The sequence below is a fragment of the Rhinolophus ferrumequinum genome, chromosome 3, assembly GCF_004115265.2.
Source record: "Rhinolophus ferrumequinum isolate MPI-CBG mRhiFer1 chromosome 3, mRhiFer1_v1.p, whole genome shotgun sequence".
Classification (NCBI taxonomy): Eukaryota; Metazoa; Chordata; class Mammalia; order Chiroptera; family Rhinolophidae; genus Rhinolophus; species Rhinolophus ferrumequinum.
In genome coordinates, this window is record NC_046286.1 from 42,567,439 (window position 1) to 42,587,308 (window position 19,870).

At 36.2% G+C, this 19,870-nt stretch overlaps 1 protein-coding gene across 1 annotated transcript in view; it reads right to left on the reverse strand.

The window, feature by feature from the left end:
- Positions 1-19,870, reverse strand: part of CEP162 (centrosomal protein 162) — a 72,885-nt gene that overhangs the window by 33,861 nt on the left and 19,154 nt on the right. Inside the window, exons 10-17 of the mRNA XM_033103468.1 lie at positions 17,180-17,371; positions 16,362-16,446; positions 12,047-12,329; positions 10,867-11,128; positions 3,583-3,716; positions 3,086-3,313; positions 2,418-2,558; positions 276-388 (exon numbers count right to left, since the gene is read on the reverse strand). Of these exons, the coding sequence (XP_032959359.1) occupies positions 276-388; positions 2,418-2,558; positions 3,086-3,313; positions 3,583-3,716; positions 10,867-11,128; positions 12,047-12,329; positions 16,362-16,446; positions 17,180-17,371 (1,438 nt within the window). The remainder of the gene's footprint in view (positions 1-275; positions 389-2,417; positions 2,559-3,085; positions 3,314-3,582; positions 3,717-10,866; positions 11,129-12,046; positions 12,330-16,361; positions 16,447-17,179; positions 17,372-19,870) is intronic.

Genomic DNA, 19,870 nt, shown 5'->3' on the forward strand with positions numbered 1-19,870 from the left:
GATCGATCAAGAGGAAGACTACATGTTCAATTTTCTGAAACTGATCTCAAACTCAAATATGAATATGCTGAAAATACTACAGTATGTAGTAGTGATCCAACACCAAAAGAAAAATCTACTGAATATAAAAAAATACAAAGGTTACAAAACTGTAAATCAATTTTGAATGACAATTTTGTCATTTCTAAGTATAATTAAATGTATTATTAACATAACAATAAAATGCTTAGAAACAGTCTAAGTACGTTTGATTTTAAGATTTAAAAAGGACTTACTTTAAGGATGCTAACTCACTGAATAAACTCTGGTTTTCCTTGAACATTCGTTCCTCATTTTTTTTGTTTTGTTCTTGGAGATCTTTCACTTGATTATACAATCTTTCATTTTCCTTTTTATAAATAGCAAATTACATTTTAGTTAAAAGTCAGTAGTACTTAAATAAGTATATATACTCATAATAGATATAGCCTTTAAACATTTTAAAGGTTTTTAAAATTTCTTCAGTTTTTGAGTAAGCAAAATCTTTTTCAAATTCTTTATATGCATTCTGACAATTAAGTTTGCGAACTTAACTGTCAGACCTCGTATTATCTCAGAAGAAAACTTATTAGCTAAAAAGAATTCTTTCCAAAAAGCTCACTTGAAAAAAAAAAGTTGCAAAAATTCCCAAAGCCAAAGGGCCTAATGTCAGTTTAAGGTGCTGCATTTCACAGGAGTAAACAGGTGAGTGAATACAGAATAACCACATCATAACTGTGCTCCAGAATGGAAAGGCCAGTAGGGCTGTTTGCACTCGCTATTTTCTGTTTTTGGCTTGGCTTCCCATGCTGAGGTAATGCGATGTAGCCACAATCGGTGTCCATGCTTGTTTCTGGAACTTTCTGTGAGCAGGGAGTTAGAGATTGGGTGTTTCCGAAAGATCGGGACAAAGCAGAGCAGTTTCTAGACTACCACAAGGTTTCTAATTCACCACAAGGCTTGAGCTAAAGAGTGACTCAAACATTGAGGTCAAAAGAAGAAAGTACCAATCTGTACTCTTTAAAATTAAAAATCTGAGGAACACCAAGGACCTTCGAGGACCTAATGAAAACTAGGAACCATCTCACTGTATCTGGCCTAGTGCCTGGCAGATGGCCTGTGCTTAAATACCTGCAGAATTAATGAAACCCAGAAAAATACATAAATATGTACCGTGTTTCCCCAAAAATAAGACCTAGCTAGACCATCAGGTCTAATGCGTCTTTTGGAGCAAAAAATAATATAAGACCCGGTCTTATTTTCCTACAACATAAGACCCGATCTTATTTTCCTATAATATAAGACCCGGTCTTATTTCACTATAATATAAGACTGGGTTTTATATTAATTTTTGCTCCAAAAGACGCATTAGAGCTGATGATCTGGCTAGGTCTTATTTTTGGGAAACAGTACATTGATACATAAATTTTGTATTATCTTTGTGGGAGGGAGGGCTGGCAAACTTACAGGTCTATGAGATCCTCCTTAAAACCCACGCTCTATCCTGTATGACCAGAATGGCAGGCAAAGGGTTTGGAAGGGTCTCACTGACACTACGGCAATGTGTCCTGCAAAATCAGTACTACTTCACTGATCACAAATGCTGTAATCTCTGATGTGGTCATCCTTTCATTGTCCCTGGATTTGCTTGTTACTGGTAGGCTCAATGCTTAGGCTGTGGTTGTCCAAAGGAAAAAAGGTAATGTGGGTGCGAGGGGAGAAGAAACTAAGATGAAGTCTCATGCTGAAGATCACTAAATCTGTCCTGGCTGCCTGTCAAGTAAACATCACCAAGATTCTACCACATATCACAAACGTCTGTCTCGGGGGACATTCAGACTTTCTCCCATGTAATTCAATTTTTTTTCACTCTCAATTGATTTCAGATTCGTATCTTTGAACATAATATCAAAACTAGCCCATATTATCTACTGAAAAACATTACAGGAAGCTAGAGACAAATAGGAAAGCTTCTAAGGAAGATGAAAATAGCACTGAAAATAGCAACAGGCAACATGCATTGATTGGTTACTCTGTACCAGGCACTAGAGGATGCTTTGCACTGTTATTTTCATCTCGTCTTATGAGACAGGTACTATTATTATCACCATTTCACAGATAAGGAGATTGGCTTAGAGAGGTGAAGCGATTCGCTCAAGGCTGCACAGCAAGTTGTGAAGCTAAATCTAAAACCAGATTCTTTGAATCCAGAGCCCATGCTTTTAACCACTTTAATCCTGCCCAGGAGAAATATGCAAACTAGTCAAAGTATTACTTCCTCACATTTGCGAGAAATTCCCTTACCTGTTACATGAGCACATAAATATTTTAATATGCCTGATTTTTATAATTGAAGGATTTCAAGAACAAACTCCCTATGTGCTGAAGAATTACCATACCTGTTGATATCCTTGAAGAAGTGTCTCTTGTTCTTGTATTTCCTTTTGTATTTGCTTCAATTTTTCCTCAGTGACAGGATCAGTTGTTTCTCCAAACTGTAACCACCTTTGTTTTTTGTTTGTTTCTTCAAAGCTATTTAACTTTGAGAAAATACAGAAATTATTTTATTTGGGGAAGGACATGAAAAAGTGGGAAGTGAGGAAAAATAACAGAAAACCCAAGGTGCATAGACCTAAAACTGTCTTATAACCACACTGGAATTAATACCAACTACAGTTAATCATTACAGTGTTTTGTGCCGATAGTACTGATGATGGAAGTAACTCAGAAATGCTACATAGTGTCATTCTCTGAATCTAGACCTTCTATAGCAGTTCTTTCTGAACTGTCTTTGAAGATTATAGTGAACTAAGGGATTTGTTTTAAAAATGACTGCTAACAGAAGAAAACTATTAAAATGAGCCAATTTAAATTTCAGTTTTTCCCCCCAGAGTGTTGGATTTAGGCTCTTCTGTAAGGAGACACTCTCAGGAACCTTGTTCATGTTTTATACAGTAAATACATCAAGCCAAACAGCCCCAGGAACCAAGGATGACAATGCATTTAGCAGGGAGTACAAGTTCTTTTTTAATCAATAAAAGGAAAACTGGGGCAATGTGCCTAGTACCTTGACTTGAAGAATATAATTGTCTTGATTCAGTTTGAAGAGTTCCTTTTCCTGTTGTCTCTTTAGTTCTTCCATCTTATTTTCCAGCTCTTTCTCTTTTTCTGAGAATGTGACTTGAATTTGCTCTATCAGGGCTTGTGCACCCCTCCATTTTTCCTCTGCTTCCTGAACTCTTTTAAACATAATTAATTCTGTCTCCGTGTTCCCACCTTGGCATCCTAAAGAATCCTTTTAAGGAAAAGCATTACTTCATTACAGATTTATGTATGACTCAAAAACAGGTGGTTTAAAAAAGCCATACACGCAAACAATAAAAATGACAAGGTTAACAAGGTCTACTAAATAAATAAAAAAAGACTAAGTGTTCAATACGAGTGATTAGAATATTACCCTAGAAGCAAAGGAAATTTCATATATTTCTTATTTATGATTTAGCTTTCATATGACTTTAGAACATAAAAAACATTACGATTATTAGTTTGAAATTCAACACTTACATTCTGTAACTGAAGACAGGAATCAGTTTCTCTAGGGTCTTCAGACCTCTTAGGAGTAGCCTGGTAACTGTCAGTTTGGGGAGCTGGTTTACCCAACGCTGCAGGCTTGATGAGCTTTGTTTCAGATAAGATCTCTAAATATTGTAAACAGTAGATAAAAACATCGCAAATGTAAACAAAGTTGAATGTCTATTCAGTAATTATGAAACAGTAAGTATGACTACAATAGAAATAGTAAAATAAATGATTTCAAAATAGGCTGATGTATAATACTAGAATACAGCTGTTTCACTAAACTCAGAACTTTGCCCATAATCAACATACTACTCAATTAGACACAGAATGCTAATTGACCTGAGATTCATGTCAAATGAAGCTAAATAAATGTGAGAATGTGGATTGGGATAACTTTATTATTTTTAAATAAATTATTCTTTTAAAGTTCACAGCAATAACAAGAAGGAAAATTTAAATGATGAATGAAAGAGCAGCTGATAACATGAAGCATTTTAGTTGAGAGGAAGTATGCTTTCAAAGCACTCTTTTATAATTAGTATATCAAGATAGTATAGTATCAGTGGAATGATATAAATTGCATGGAAATTTTAAAACAGCTAGTTTAAATTTGATTTATAAGATAAAATTACAACGCTGCTTTAATACCCTGATAATAGATATTAAATTAGAAAATAATGTGATTACTGTATATTCTCGTCAAACTTTCAGCTTTTAAAGTACCTTGTAAACCCCAAACAGCAGAAATAATTTTAGTCAATAAATCCAGTTAATAAAAAAATGTTTAAGGGAAATACCTAGAAGAGATCTTGAGGCCCATATTCTGAGCTGACCAGGTTCTGAGCTGAACACTCAGTAAACATTTATCCAACTGCCTTAGAGGTAAATGAAGAATTTGAAATTTACATTTTTAATGTAATTTCGTCAAGATGCTCAATTTTTAAATGTAAAGTTTACTTTTTCATTGTAAGTGAAATACATGACTATTGAAGATTTGGCAAATAAGGAAAAGTCAAAAGAAGAAACAAGTCACCAACCGGACCTCACCCAAGATTTTAATCTTTCTCCCAAGCATGCAGAGGTTTTCTGTATAGAGTAATAACCACATTTAAATGGACTGTTTGATGTAGGTTTTCTGGAGAAATTTAAGTATTCATTAAGTAATAGTGTGAGTCACTGAAAAGCAGGCGTTAATCCTCCCACATCACTAGAGATCCATGAATGTGGTCAGTGAATGGGCTGGCTCTGCTGTGCTGTGATTCTGCCCAGGACACAGCAGCCAAGGGTGGCAGGTGCTTCTTGTTCAAGCTGTAGTCAGTCACAGCTTTGAGACCAGAGTTTCCCTTCCTAAGTTCTTAATTTTGATTTCGCTAAGTAACTATTTTCAATAATGGTACATGAACAGCATTTTTTCCCTTTTCACATGAAAGAAAATTTGCTTGGATATAAAATTCAAACATGAAAACGGTGCAGAATTCGGAACCCATAAGCCCTTCTTGAAAAAACAATGGATTAAGAAAATTCAGGCAAATAAACCAGTCAATAATTGCAGAATGAAGAAGCTATAGATTCGAAAGCTGAGGGAAATTACAGTTGCAGGAGAGAATATAACAAATATATTCCAAACAAGTAAAAATCAAACCAGCAAAAATGGGTAGGAGGCATGTGAGTGGTAGGATGTAAGAGTTTTACTATCTTATATCTCATAGAAGGGAAAACTGAAAACGTATTAATATTGGAAAATGCAATTAAAAACAACGCTGTTTTGAGAAGCTTTGAGGAGTTTTCATAATCTATTTTCTTACAGGCATCTTTTGGGATATGACATATCATCGGATAAACTTCTTCTTCTTACAGATTTAAGCAAAACTAAATCTAAATCTAATATTTTATTTAAAAAGAACTTGTAAATTGTGATCCCATTCTCATAAAATGTTTTCTCCGTTTATCCCTATGTCTGCCTCTCATCTTGCCTACTCATCCATGATGCTCACGCAGTTTGACACCAGTTTTTTCTGGCTAAATTGCATTCTTCTTTTTACTTTTTTGTATTTTTGAATTTAAATAATGAGCAACTATTTCTTTCATAATAAAATTCTTAGTCTCAAAATAAAAAAAAACAAGAGTTAAGAGCCACAGAAAATTAATACAGAATAAAAAGATAAACAACCACAGAGCAGGTATCAATCTCCTCTTCCTCTCTAATAACAAAAACCTAATTTTGTCCATAGCAGCAATGTGCCCAGTTAAAAACAGTCATCTCCCTGGACTCCATGCAACTGGGGGTGGCCACAGAATCCAAGATCTGGCCAATAAGTTGAAAGCAAAATTTTCCTACACAGGGCTTCCAGGAAAGTGACTACTTTCCTGATTAAGAAGTTGATGATTTAACTGGCGTGTACCTTTTACCTTTCACCTTTCCTCATGACAGGGCCTGGACGGAGGTTGAGTAACCATCTTATGACAATGAAAACAAAAGTCACAAACTAAGAATTTTGCAGCAGCAAAGAAGGGATCTGGTCCCTTGCACGGTTGCACCAGCTCTGAACTGCCTATCTCTGGCCTCTGTGTTACACGAAAAAGAGAAGCCTCTTATTTGGGTAAGCCACAGTAATTGGGCTTCTTTCTCATCTTACACAAGGTTGATCCCAAGTGCATTCTCTAGACTTTCTGTACACGAATCTCCACTTCAGAGTCTGCTTCTCAGAGAACTCAACCTGTAACAACCACTCCAAAGGTTGTTCTGAATAAAACTAAAATTGCTTTGGGCAACTTTTCAAGAAAAAGACAGATTGAAAAAAAATCGTAATAGTCTAATGAACAAAAAGCAGATCAGTATAAAAATAGACAGCCGTAGTTTATCACTGTACTTTAATAAAAATTTTAGTGATGTGTTTTATTTTAATTTTGGTAATTCATAAATACCATAAAATTTTGAAATAGGAAAAAAATACTCACAAAAATATTGTTGCCTTCATCTATCAATCTCTACATCACCCCTCATTTCTTTTCCATCTACTGTGACATTACTTCTGTCTACATCCTTAGTTATTTCAATATACTCACCAACTCCTGGCTTTTGGTTCCTTACACTTCTCTCCACCTCCACCACCTACTCCCACCTGGCGTACTCTAGGACTTTTTCTATTACCAGTAAGGCAATCACTCCCGAATCTCAGTCTTAGGCATTTGCTCTCTCTATCAATCCTATCTCCCATCTCCCGCACCACTGGGACTCCCAGTTTGCTGATCCTACCTATTTCAAACTGTACCACACTCCTTGATGTCTTTTCTTTCTTCGTTACTCACCTTAACGTCCACAGTTCATTGTACTCATTGGGCAAAAAAAATACTCCTCTTGACAAATTCAGCTACACAACTACCCAATACCTGCAATCATGCAGCGAAATGTGACCGTGTGTGTACACACACACACACACACACACACACACACACACACACACACACTGCCTGGTCTCAATTTAAATTCATGATCACTAACTTCAAGCAGACTCTTCCTGCTGCTGGCAGTCTAATCCTCTAGGATAACTATTTCACATCTTCTCTTCTCTCCTCTAATACCCCTGCCCCATCCTCACTGCCAGCTAATGATATCGTGTTTTATTTCTGAGAAAACAGAAGCAAGCAGAATAAATCCTCCACATTCTTTCACCACTTCTACCCACCTACCAGTATCTGTACCCACAACCTCCCGCTTCCTATCTGCTTCCACAGCTGACCTGTCCACATTCCTATCTAAAGCCAACCCTTCCAATGTACACTAGACCCCATTACAGTTCCTCTACTGAAGGACAGTGCTCTAGTAATCCTTCCCCCTCTCCATCATGAATTGTTTCCTGCCTACTGAATCTTTCTAAAAAGCATAAACATACTACAGTTTATACTATTATTTCTCCCACTAAAGGCAAAACAAAGCAAAACTAAAGGCTTCTCGTGACTCCACTTCCATATCAGCTCCTGCCCATTTTTTTATTTTTTGTCTATAACTTGAAGTATCCAATTCTACTCCTCCTTTTCCCTCCTGTTCCCACTCAGTTTTCCATTTACAGCCATGTATCCACGGGAACTGCTTGCCTAATAGACCAATGACCTCCTTGCTAAACCCACAGGGCAGTTGTCAGGGTTCATCTTTCTTTATCTCCTGGCGGCTGCTGAGAGAGCAGATCTGTTCTACTTTACACACATTCTTCACTTGTATCCCGCACACTCAGGTTTCCTCCAGCCTCACTCCGTCTTCTTTGCGGGTACTCTTCTTCGCCCTGACCTCTTAAGGTCAGGCAAGCCCAAGACTCAGGCCTTGGCTTGCTTTTTTCTCTAGCTATGCTCCCTTTCTTGATAGTTTTCATCAGTCGCATGGTTTAAAAAACCATGGCTTAAAAATTAGTTTTTAACATCTCCCAAATGGTATCTAGAGTTCACACCTCCCTCTTGAACTCGAGAGTTTTATATCTAACTGCCTCCTTGTCATCTTTGCTTGCATATAGAACAGACATCTCAAAACAGCTAGATCCTGATCAACAGCTAGATTCCTGATCTTCTCTCTACCCCGAAATCTACTCTACCTCAGCCGTCCCACTGCAGCTGGATAGTAACTCCGTTCTTCCTGTTTCTTAAGCCAAAAACTGTGGTATCATCCATGATTCCTATTTCATAACCCCAAACCAAGTTTTTAGATTTTTGCTTCTGCCTTCTAAATATATCCTTATCCAACCACTTCTCATTAACTCCGCTGTCACCAGCCTGGTTCAAGCCCCATTACTTGCAGCCTGGATTCCTAAAATCCCCTTCTAACTGGTCTCTGTGTGTCTTCCTATGTTCCCTATGGTATGTGTAATATTTATATGTATGTGGTCTATTACACAGCAGCCAGAGAAATCCATCTAAAGGGTAAGTCAGATGAGTTCATGTTCAAAACTTTTCAGGGGCTCACCTTTTCACTCAGAGTAAAAGCCCAAGTCTTTAAAATGCCTTAGAAAAACCTATATCCGCGTACACCTGTCCTTTTGACTCTCTGATCGCACCTCCTACACCGTCTTTGCTCACTGTGCCCTCGCCACAGGGGCTGCTGTGCTGTTCCTTGAACATGCGAGGCATTCTTCCCCCACTTTAGGACTTCAGCACTGGCTGTTTCATCTTTCTGGAATACACTACCTCCAAACAGTCACACAACCAATTCCCTCACCTCCTACAAGTCTTTGTTCAAATAACTCTTTCTCAAGGAGGCCTATTGTATCCTGTTTAAAATTGCGACCTGTCACATCCCACCACTGGAACTCTTGCTCTGCTTCCTGTTTTTCCTCAGCATGTAACATAATTTACTTATTTATTTTGCTTATAATTAAACAGCTCTCTCCTCATCAGAAGAAAAGTTCCACAAAATGGGGGAGGGGAGATTTCTTTGCCTATTTTGTTTACTGATGTATCTAAAGAAGCCTCTCCTAGTGCCTGGACTAAGGTAGGTGCTCAAAACATATTTGTAAAATGAATGAATTTGGATAAATTAAACTTCAAAAGTGTTGGTGGTTAATTTATCTAAAATAAATATACAGAGTAAATATTAAAAACAAAATTTCATTTCCTTGCTCCCAAAAATACAAAACGAATACTCCTTATTTATGAAAAATTTTCACTCCTCTTTGACTCTAAAATTTGAGAAATGTTCCAAGTGTTTTTGGTTAACATTAAGAATTAGACGCAATGAGTGATTTAATTATTAATAACTGAGTATATGACAATATCATAAACAAATGTTCCATAGAAAAGTGAGAGAAAATAAGGTAATATAAAAGACTTCTTAGGGGAAGGGATTAGAGGTCCGGGGTTAAGAGCAGGAGGAAAGGATGCTTGTATTAATCCAACAGAAGCATATTCCTGCCTCTCCAGAACAACCAACCCCTAATGCTGTTCTCCTTCACAATGACATAGGTCAGCCCTAGCCCTTGCATCTTACGTGCACAGGTTGCTGCAGTGAAAACACACCCACACCGACAGAAAGAGAGAGTCTTTAATGCCTAAAGAATTTTAAGTACAAGCATTCCTCAGAGATACTGTGGGTTTGGTTCCAGACCACCGTAATAATAAAATGAGTATGACAATACAATAAATTGAATCATAATCTTTTTGCTAGTGGAGGGTCTTGCCTTCCACTTGTAAAAAACATAACACCTGTGGAGTGCAATAAATCAGTTCACAATAAAACGAGGTATGCCTATATAATTAAAGTGGTCCTGGAACCGACAGGTGTAGGGAAAGGCAAGGGAAGACACTTTAAGCTAGAAATGAATTTTCGAATGACGACAGTTCTCCTCTGACAACCATCATCATATAACAATGATGAAATTGGTCACCTATTCAATTTAATCACAAAGAGAAGGACAAAATGTTTCTGGCTCTATTATTGCTCTCCCTTCCCAGTGGAGTCTAAAGGCAGCAGAAATGCTGGTCTGACCTGAACATTTCCATTTCTTTTCATAACTGCATGGGCTCTAAGTTGCAAATTACCCTTCCTATTGTCAACATAAATGACTATTTTATGTGATGTATTAAAAATACGCATTATGTGATACATAAAACATCCTGCCTCTCCAACTCTATACTGAACTAATATCAAATCTCTCTGTCAACCTTTATTTGTAGGTTGTCATTTGCATTTTGAATATATAGCTCTTCTCTCATAAACAGTTTGGATATTACACAGCCAACTAGATGAGGAAGGGTTTGACTCTCCTACCTTATATTCACTTCCCATACTTTTTGGGTCTCATTCAGGAAATAATGACAATAAAAAACCTCCTGTAAACTGAATCATTCAGAAAACGGAACGCATACTTTAAGGTTAATTCTTTCTATGAATAAGTAAAGTCGATAGGGAAAGTAGGCAACAAGTAAAATAATACACTACAGTTGGCCCTTGAACAATGTGGGGTTCAGAGGCACTAACCACCCCCATGCTGTCAAAAATCCATGTATACCTTGACTCCCCCAAAATTTAACTACTGATAGCCTACTGTTGCCCAGAAGCCTTACCAATAACATAAACAGTCAACACATATTTTGTATGTATTATATATTGTATTCTTAGAATAAAACTAGAGAAGAAAATTTTAAGACAATCATAAGGAAATACATTTACTACAGTATTTACTGAAAAAATCGGCATATAAGTGGACCCACGCAGTTCAAACCCATGTTGTTCAAGAGTCAACTGTATATACACAGAATTTTATTATGAAAAGATTACATGATTACCTTTTTTCCTAGCTTGATTTGAGGTGGAAATGGACTTCAAGTTTTTGCTTTGCATAATGTCCTTTGAAGATTTCTTTGCAAGAGTAGAAAATGTCTGGAACGGTGAACTGGGTTTTCCATAGCCTGAGCTCCTAACTGATGCATATAATCCACCCTGGGGTTTGCTTTTAAGTAAAGAAGGTGCACTTCTGGGCTTCTTGTATGGTACCTGTTTACCAATTATAGCCCCTTCTTCTCCAGAACTGAGCTGAGATCTAAAAGTCTGTGTACAACAAGCACAAACTCTTTAGAACTTAAATGAATTTCAACTACAGTTGTAAGTGAAGATTTAACAGATTGCAAAACTATAGTGATTACTAAATAACACAGTTTGTAAAGCACACCACTAGACTCAAGTTCTCTATGTCTGATTCATTGGAATTTTAGTATTTTGAAGAACATCTTCAAAATCAGGAGTAAAACAAAACAAAATAAAGCAAAATAATAAAACAAAATAAGCTTGCCAGAGAGCAACATGTATAATTATTAGAATGAACATGGAGTAGAATGGAAAAAACATATTTTGAAATGACGTAAAATTTTATCTTCGTTTTCCTCCAGGTTTCTCAAGATAAAAAAAATTTTAATACCCTGCCTTATTCCACAAAGAACAGGTGATGGTTTACGTGATGGTAAACACATCATCAAAATTGTAAAACAAAAATAAAATATTAGGATCATGAAACTATAAATCAGAATAGATCAAGAACAGGAAAAAGGAACGGTGAAACATAAGTTTCTCAACAGGTGTTAATAGCTTTTATATGAAATCCAACTTAAGCTACTTTTGCAGAACCCAGACTACTGGAACAACTGATCGAAAAGCACTAGAATGATAAATAAACTTTATTTTCTTATGCTACTCAAATTCTCAACTATGTTTACTAAAAACAAACAAAAAAAACACAAAAATTGTTTTAATATAAAGAACGGCTTCTAAAAAAAAGCCAATCCTATAGAGGTATTTTTGAACTTGGGGACTGCAGGGTGTAGTAATAAATATTGTTCACAAATATCCAGGATCTAGGTGGAGGTTAGTATGTAAGCAGTCCCACTATCTCAAGAAGTACTTACTTATCAACAATACTTACATAACATCATTTATCAGTATGTCAAATCAATTTAGATTATAAACACTTACTTTATGTATTTTGTCATCCGGAGGTAATAATGAACGACCAACAGATCGTTTTTTCCTCAAAATATCAAGGTACATTTTATCTATATGTTCTTCCGTAGTGTTTACTCTGGCACAGTTATTTTCTATACCCTCATTTGTTGTCTTTTGTAAAACCACATTTTCTTCATTTTTGTCAAAAAATTGGTTCACATTTTGTGGCTCTTGAGACATGACATTTGGCTTCACCTTAAAGGGTAAAGGACTTAAAATTTCAGTTTCTTTACTAACAGTCAGTTCCTTATGGCTGTAAAACAAAACAGGACACAGAGAATAAACCCCATATGACTCCTCAAATATCAGTTTTACAAACAGATGTATACACACATATTATGTATTAAATACTTGTAACTATTCAAATCAGGTCATTAATGTTAAATACATTATTTACAATTCTAGTTAACAGGGTATACTCACAAAGTATCATGTTTTTGAATTTCAGATAATAATTTTAATGCAGTATAAGAGATTACATGAATGACTTTGAGGCCTACTTCAATGGAAAGCCAAACCAAACAAGACTAAGATTGCTTTGTAAAGGAAAAAATTAAATATGAATTTCTAAATGAACCTTTTGTATCTTTTATCCATATCTTATAAAGTCAATATCCATTTGAGGCAGAAAAAACATTGTCTACATTTCTAGAAGAAACTGAAGAAGTAACCCTAATTTACGCCAATGAGGCACAGAATGTAAATAACAAAAAGCATAAATCTCATCACAGTATAGGAAAAATTGTAAAGCAAAATAAAAATCAAAAGGATTTCTAAATAAAGTATCTGTAGTTTTAAAGACTTAAATGCAAACTAACATTTCAGACCATTAGATCTGAAAAACATGGAAAATATCGCTGAAGGAAATGTTTTAAGAATATGGATATTGTTATTTTCAAATTACTTAATCATGGTCAATTAGGTCATTTAATTTTGTAATGTATACAATAAGATTAAAGGAAAGTTTAAGAGACTACCATTTTCATATAAGGTAGATTGGCTTCTCAGTAATTGTTAGAAGCTTCTAAAGTAGATGGAATGACCAGAAAATATAACAGTTCTTTCTAGGTTCTAGGTAGAACCTAGATAGATGTTCACCAAAACCGTTTTCCATTTTTGCTGCATGCAAACTAAATTACATTTCCTTGCCACCTTGCATCTAGATGTGGCCATTTACTAGTTCTTGCCTTTAGAATGCGAGTGTTATGGTAACAAGAACCTAAAATATGTGTCACTGGCTTAGTGGTGAGGTTTTGGGAGGCAAGGAAACTGATATTAAAGGCTGAAGAGGTGGCAACCCATGTTTTACAGTGACAAAAACATTTGCCAAACTGTTACCATAACTATAAACGATTACTAGTTTATAAGGCAGACCTCATGCTTATTGAGTCTGGGGTACTAAGAGAAAACAGGGAGTTTTTAAGTGCTGGCTACTTTGACAACATATTATAAGAAAGAGATGAACTCCAAATAGAATGGGCTGGTTTGTAAAAAGAAATCAAAGGGAACAGAGAAACTCAGGGCCTCCTGGGTTTACTATCATTGTCTAAAATCAAACAGTAAGATTTGGCATTGAAAAATGCTGTGAAAAAGCAAGATTTGATGAGATTTCTCAGTTGAAATGACTGACTCAGTCCCTTGGCAAAGACCATATTGACAGTGTCATCTTCACACCTATGCTTCTTGCTCCCAGTAACATCGAGAGAGCTGCAATTAATTAGAGAGAAAGAAACAGAGACAAGGAAGCAAAGACACAAAGCAACATTTAAACCTTACATCTAGCAAAGAGCTTTAAGTGTAGTTACTGGAATATGGGACTGACCTGAAGCAAAAAGATCAGAATCCCACTAAACTTTCTGAAGGAAATGTAATGCCAAAGAAATCACAACCTTATTTGAACAACAAAAGTCAGTGACTGGGAGTCTTAAAATCACCTGAAGGCAGCAAATGGATGGAGAAAAGAGGGCATCCTCCCCGCAAAACAGACTTCAGTTGTGGGCAATGGTAAAAAAAAAAAAAACCCACAAAAAAACAGACAAATACTCCAGGGAATGGAACCAGGAGCTATATAGAACCCATTTATAAGGTAGTTCCTCCTTAAAAGCAGAATAACAGCCTAACTAATAAAAATCCCTATTTGCAAGGTGGGGGGAAGGGGTCATCTTTAAAAGGTCTCTCCCAGAGGATTTCAAGTAGCAATACTGATTTCTGTATTTTCCTTATACTTTCTCTTTCTGAATGGGAGTATCTGTTGCAGTTCCATTATATACTGGGTGGCGGTGAGGCAGTACATAACTCGCCTTTTTAATTCACTGCTTAGTAGCTCATGAGGAGCCACATTCAAACATGATGGAGAGGATGGCACTTCACCTGGAAATCCTGCTTTTTCAGATGGATACAGCCCTGAACAGGACTTTGGGGAGGAGATGTATGAAAAAGCGTAAAATGGAAATTTGCTATTAGAAGGGTATATTCTGCTTGAGAATGGCTAAGTACCTACCACACTCACTTGTTTTCCTTTGTGGGCCACAAGCAAACCGTATTTGCCAGCCCTCTTGGATCTTGTTAGCCAGATGTGCTGGTTCTTACCAACAGAATGGGAGCAGAAGTGATGTAGTACTTCTGTGTTAAGGAAGTTAAAACATGCTAAACCATCCTTTTCCTTTCCTCATTGGCTGCTTGGTTAAGGCCACGACACCTTAAAACTATGTGTTCATGGCAGAGGAAGCCTGAGTCCCTAAATGTGTAGATCCCACCCTAACCCCAATGACACACATGAGATTATGATGTGGGCAAGACATTAATTTTTGATGATATTAAGATACGAAATATGGTTATGATTTCAATGATTATCTCTTATAGCAGCTAGGATTATTTGCTACAGAATTTTTGGATATGTGTACTAAAGTTTATACTACTGACATTTCTATAATTACTGTTACACCTTTAATGTAAGCAATACTTGTTTTCAACTTTTAAACACAAATTAATAATCTGTGTTTTGGAATTCATATTACTAAAATGGTTTCACTTATGCCAACTAAGACACAAGATGCTATGGAAAAATCTCTTCAGTAACACTAACAGATCCCCAAACAGCAATGGTGAGTGAGCACAGTCTGCCCTTTAAAATAGTAACTAGCACTGCAGATCAGTGGGAGAACATCACACTTAGCATTCAGGTAGATGGGTTTAAGTGCAAGCTGCACTAAATCATTTTTGCTCAACTAGTACAAATGTAGACATAAGGCCAAGAAGTCACTACAAGCGGATTTACATGACGAGGATGTAGTAAAAGAAGGAGCTCAAAATGTGTCTGTTGAAAACATAAACGAACAAGTGAATAGTACACGAATGGATGATAGGCTTTTCACAAAATATTTCATGGACATCAAAGATCTGAAAGTGTAAGTGGCTAATTATAGGGACTTCCTGTGTTGCCTCATCACAGTTGTATGACCTTGGCCAATTTATTTAACCTCTTTGGGCTCAGTTTTCTTATCTACGAAACGAGGGTAATGGAATATACTTCACGGAGTTGCTGTAAGATTAAATAAAATAGTGTAAAGAACTTTGCATCGTAATTGGCCCACAGCTACCTGTTATCAACACCATCGCCTGGTTCTTATGAGAGCCCCACAACTACATGAGTTTATTATAGTTTCCTCACTTGAATGATGGGGATTAAGGATGCCTTCCTAGTTGTTACGGAAATCACATGAGATAATGGATGTGACACTCTAAGTGCTACATAAATGCAAAGTTGTCTCAGAACAAGGTTACTGAGAGGTGCTCCTCTGTCTGTTGGAGAATGACAATGAAGTCCCACAAGCTTCTGTACTGAAGCTGGAGCATTTTCACAAAGCTCATCTCTCTTGTGCCCGAAGAACTCACTCTGTGAGACGATGGCCAGTCTATGGCAAAGTGCTCAACTAACTGGTTTATAAAGAAACAAATCCATGACTCATATACACAATGAAATTCATGCTCCCTCTTTGTTCGAAATCAACTATCCCTGAGCAATTTGAAGCTGCAGAAATTATACTTTTCAGTGACAAGATTCAAGACTGCTTAATGACAGTAACTTTAGTAGTATTTGTTTTTTCCTTACTTTAGCACTAGAAGAATACTGATGAACTATTTCCGTAAGAACTAATATAAAAAGAAGACAGCAGCGACTCACAGGTAGTTGAACACAAGTTATACATATCCTACAAGTTTCCAGTGATAAAACAGTACAAAAATAAGCAAACAGCCTGCAAAATCCATTCTACAAAATTCATACCTGATAGGCTGTGAATCCAAACCACCACTGATCCCAAAGGAATCTATTCTGATAGGTTTCATCAGCTCCTCTACTGTGGGCAGATCTAAGAGGGGGCATAAAAGTTAAAATAGCAATAACAAATGTTATGTAAGTTGCTTAATTTAATGTCTAATACTAGCAAAATATCATTTTCTCAAAATGATATTTTGCTCAAAATGGCACTTACAATAAACCCAATTTCCCACTGTAAACTTGCTTGTACCAAGACAACCTCCACTGACATTTATACTTGAGATATATGTATCTATATATCTGATATATAGATATATATATCTCAAATACAGAGGGTGCCAAAAAATGTATACATATTTTAAGAAAGGAAAAAAACTATTAAAATTCTAACGTTCAATATATACTAATAACAAAAGAATAATACAAGTCATGTGTATACATTTTCTTGGCACCTCCAGTATATGTGCATGGGTACATCCACACACACACACTTATCTGCTAAATGTGTATTTAGTTGATCCCAAAATACTGTTCTCTATTTAAAAAATAACTTTAGTATATGTACATGTAAAAGATTAAAAACGTGAAAACACTAAGTAATTTCTTAATTTGGTCAAGGTATATTGGAGGAGAAATTGAAATTTTAATCCCATGTTCAGCTCTACCTTTATGTACCTTTATGTAAAATCTGTAAACCAATGATTTACAGATTTTATCTGAACAAACCCTTTAAATAAATTCAGAGATTGAGAAAAATTCACTACAGCAAACTGTATCTAAATTACACTCAACTGTTCAGAGAGCATCTCAAAATAAGCTTTTACCAGATTCTGTAGTAGAGATGTTTCTGGAGGACTCTTCATTTTCTTGAGGATGACCTTTCACTGGGCTCTCAGTATTTTCCACGGCAGTACTCTCAATTCTTTGTTCATCTGCATCTCCCAAAGAATGGGCTATATGACAATAAGCCTGATGTAGAGCTTCAGTGTCACTATTGCTTTGTCCATAAGAAACACCTATTGAAATAAATGTAATCTCCAGTATAATCACACAAATATATGAGAACTACAAAACATTATCTCTTAATCTGTTACAAATGGTGAACAAGGCTATAGGACAACGATGACATTATAAAGATAAGAGTTAAATACAAAAGTAGGTAATATGTAGGTATAGCCTACCAGTATGAAATCATAGCAAGCTCAAAAACTCCTTTCAGCAAGTGGAGATGTGTCCTGACATGGTAACTACAAAATGTGACGAGACTACTTATTGCCCTCTCTTTCTACTACCCTTGATCAATCCCTCCGCACTGGATAAAACTATCCTAAGTTTCCCAAACTGACACAGTCATTTCAAGGCTTCTGTCGCCTCGTCTCGCCTCACCTTCTCTCCCCCCTTTCCCTGTGCCACCAAGCATGTCGTAGGCTGCATTTCTTCAACTGAAATTCACTCCTCTAACTTTGCAATGCAATATGTGTTCTAACATCCTGCTAAGGCTGCTATAATGAAAAGCAAGTTCCTAATGGCCAAATCTAGTCCTTTTTAGTTCTCTTCAACACTGTGAGAAATTTGACACTGTCCTTTCCTTGGGAACTGTTTCTTCTACATCCCTTCTTCTCTTTGCTCTCCCCACAGCTCTCATGGCTACTTCTCCATCTCATGGTAAATGGCCTCATCTCAGGGCTCCATTTTTAGCCCTCTTTTTTAAGCCATATATATATATATATATATATATACATACACATATATGTAATATATATGTAATATGTTATATATGTGTAATGTATGTTATATATCTGTAATATGTTATATATATGTAATATATATAACATATTATATTACATATATATTATACATATATATATATTTTTTGCCTAACTTCATCAAGACCATTAGCTTCAACTATTACCCATATGTTCATGACTCTCAAACCTGAATGTCCTTAATTTTTCTCTGACTAAAGATATTTAGATTATTCTATAAGTAAATCACATCTAACATATCCCCAGTGAATTTATTATATTTCGCAACAAAACCTGTTTTACCTCCAGCATTTCCTATTTTAGCTACTGGCTTCACTACTCACCTAGTCATCCAAAACAGAAACACTTGATGCCATTGTTCACTCTTCCTTCCCTATTAACTTCCTCCTCCTCCCACCAACTGATAAATTGTAGAAAAAAGAATTCCAAGAATCTAATGACAACAATCATCTAAGACTTTTATGAGTATTTTCTGACACATTTTGCAACTTTCTTTACTAAAAGAAAAATTTTCAAAATCAGGAAAAAGAATAAGAGTCACAGAAAAGTGGAAAAAGAAAGAGAAACCGAGTGATCAGTCTTTTCTCGATACCCATAATTAATGCTTAAAAACAAAACAACCTCATCTTCCTCTATATGACCTGTAAGTTGTATAGTATGTCACTCTCAGGGGCTATCTTTTCAACTCTGAATGCAAGAAGTAAAAAAATGCCACATGTAAGATTGTGTAAGAATGCCCTACAATGGGATATCTTCCTATCTAATGTTTCAGGTCACCACTGCTATTTGGAGCACACCCAATAAATAGATTTACTTAAATTAAAAACAAAAAAGTGGGGGATACCGTTAGAGCAGAATCATTAACAGTTAAGTGGCAGGGATTTTCCAAGAGGTCTTGAGGAATAAGATCCTTTAGGGAAAGCCTAACCCTTCCCCTAACCCATCTGTCACAATTCAGAGTAGTAATGACTGAAGGAGGGAATTAATCTTTATGAAGAAAAGAAAAAGGCACAGGTGTTTTCTTCCTCCTCTACAGAAATATCAGAATACTTAAGTATCTGCTGAGTGCGTACAAAAGAAATGACCCCAATGTTAAGTAGCACAGCAGTACTGAATGCTCATGCCTAATTTATCAGGTGTGAGGTGTCAGAAACAAGAGATTCCAGGCTTAAAGCAAGAGCAAAGCAAACGTGTACAAAAACAAATGACCTGAAAGTCAGAAATTAGAATTGGAAGACAGAGAGGTATTAGCGGCTGCTTGGGAAACTGAGCAGGGAAAAGATACTTTCCTCCTAATTTGAGTCATTAATCCAAGTGATATTAAAATAATTCCAGAGCCATATAAGTCGACTTTTTTCATGCATTTTATGAAAAGTAAAGGCCTGACTTCTCTGCCTTACACATTAGAAAGAGAGTACTCTATTTAGCTATTTTACATATGTTACTACAAGAGAAAACTCCCTATATTTTTCCACGTAAGAAAGTTGAAACCTGTCAAACCCTATTTTGCAGAGGCCAGGGTCTGGTTGTGGAGCAATGCTGTCACCCTGTGACCGCTCCAGGCATGCAGCCATAGCACAAAGTGCCCGGGAGACAAGTGAAAACAGTGAAAGGCTAGATCTGGCCTGGTGTTAGGAAAACCGAATTTTTATAATTACCAATCTTTTAAATACAATAAGGCACAGAGAATTTCATAAATAATGTTATTTTTAAAAGATCTTTGACAAGGATCACCTAAACCGAGTCTGC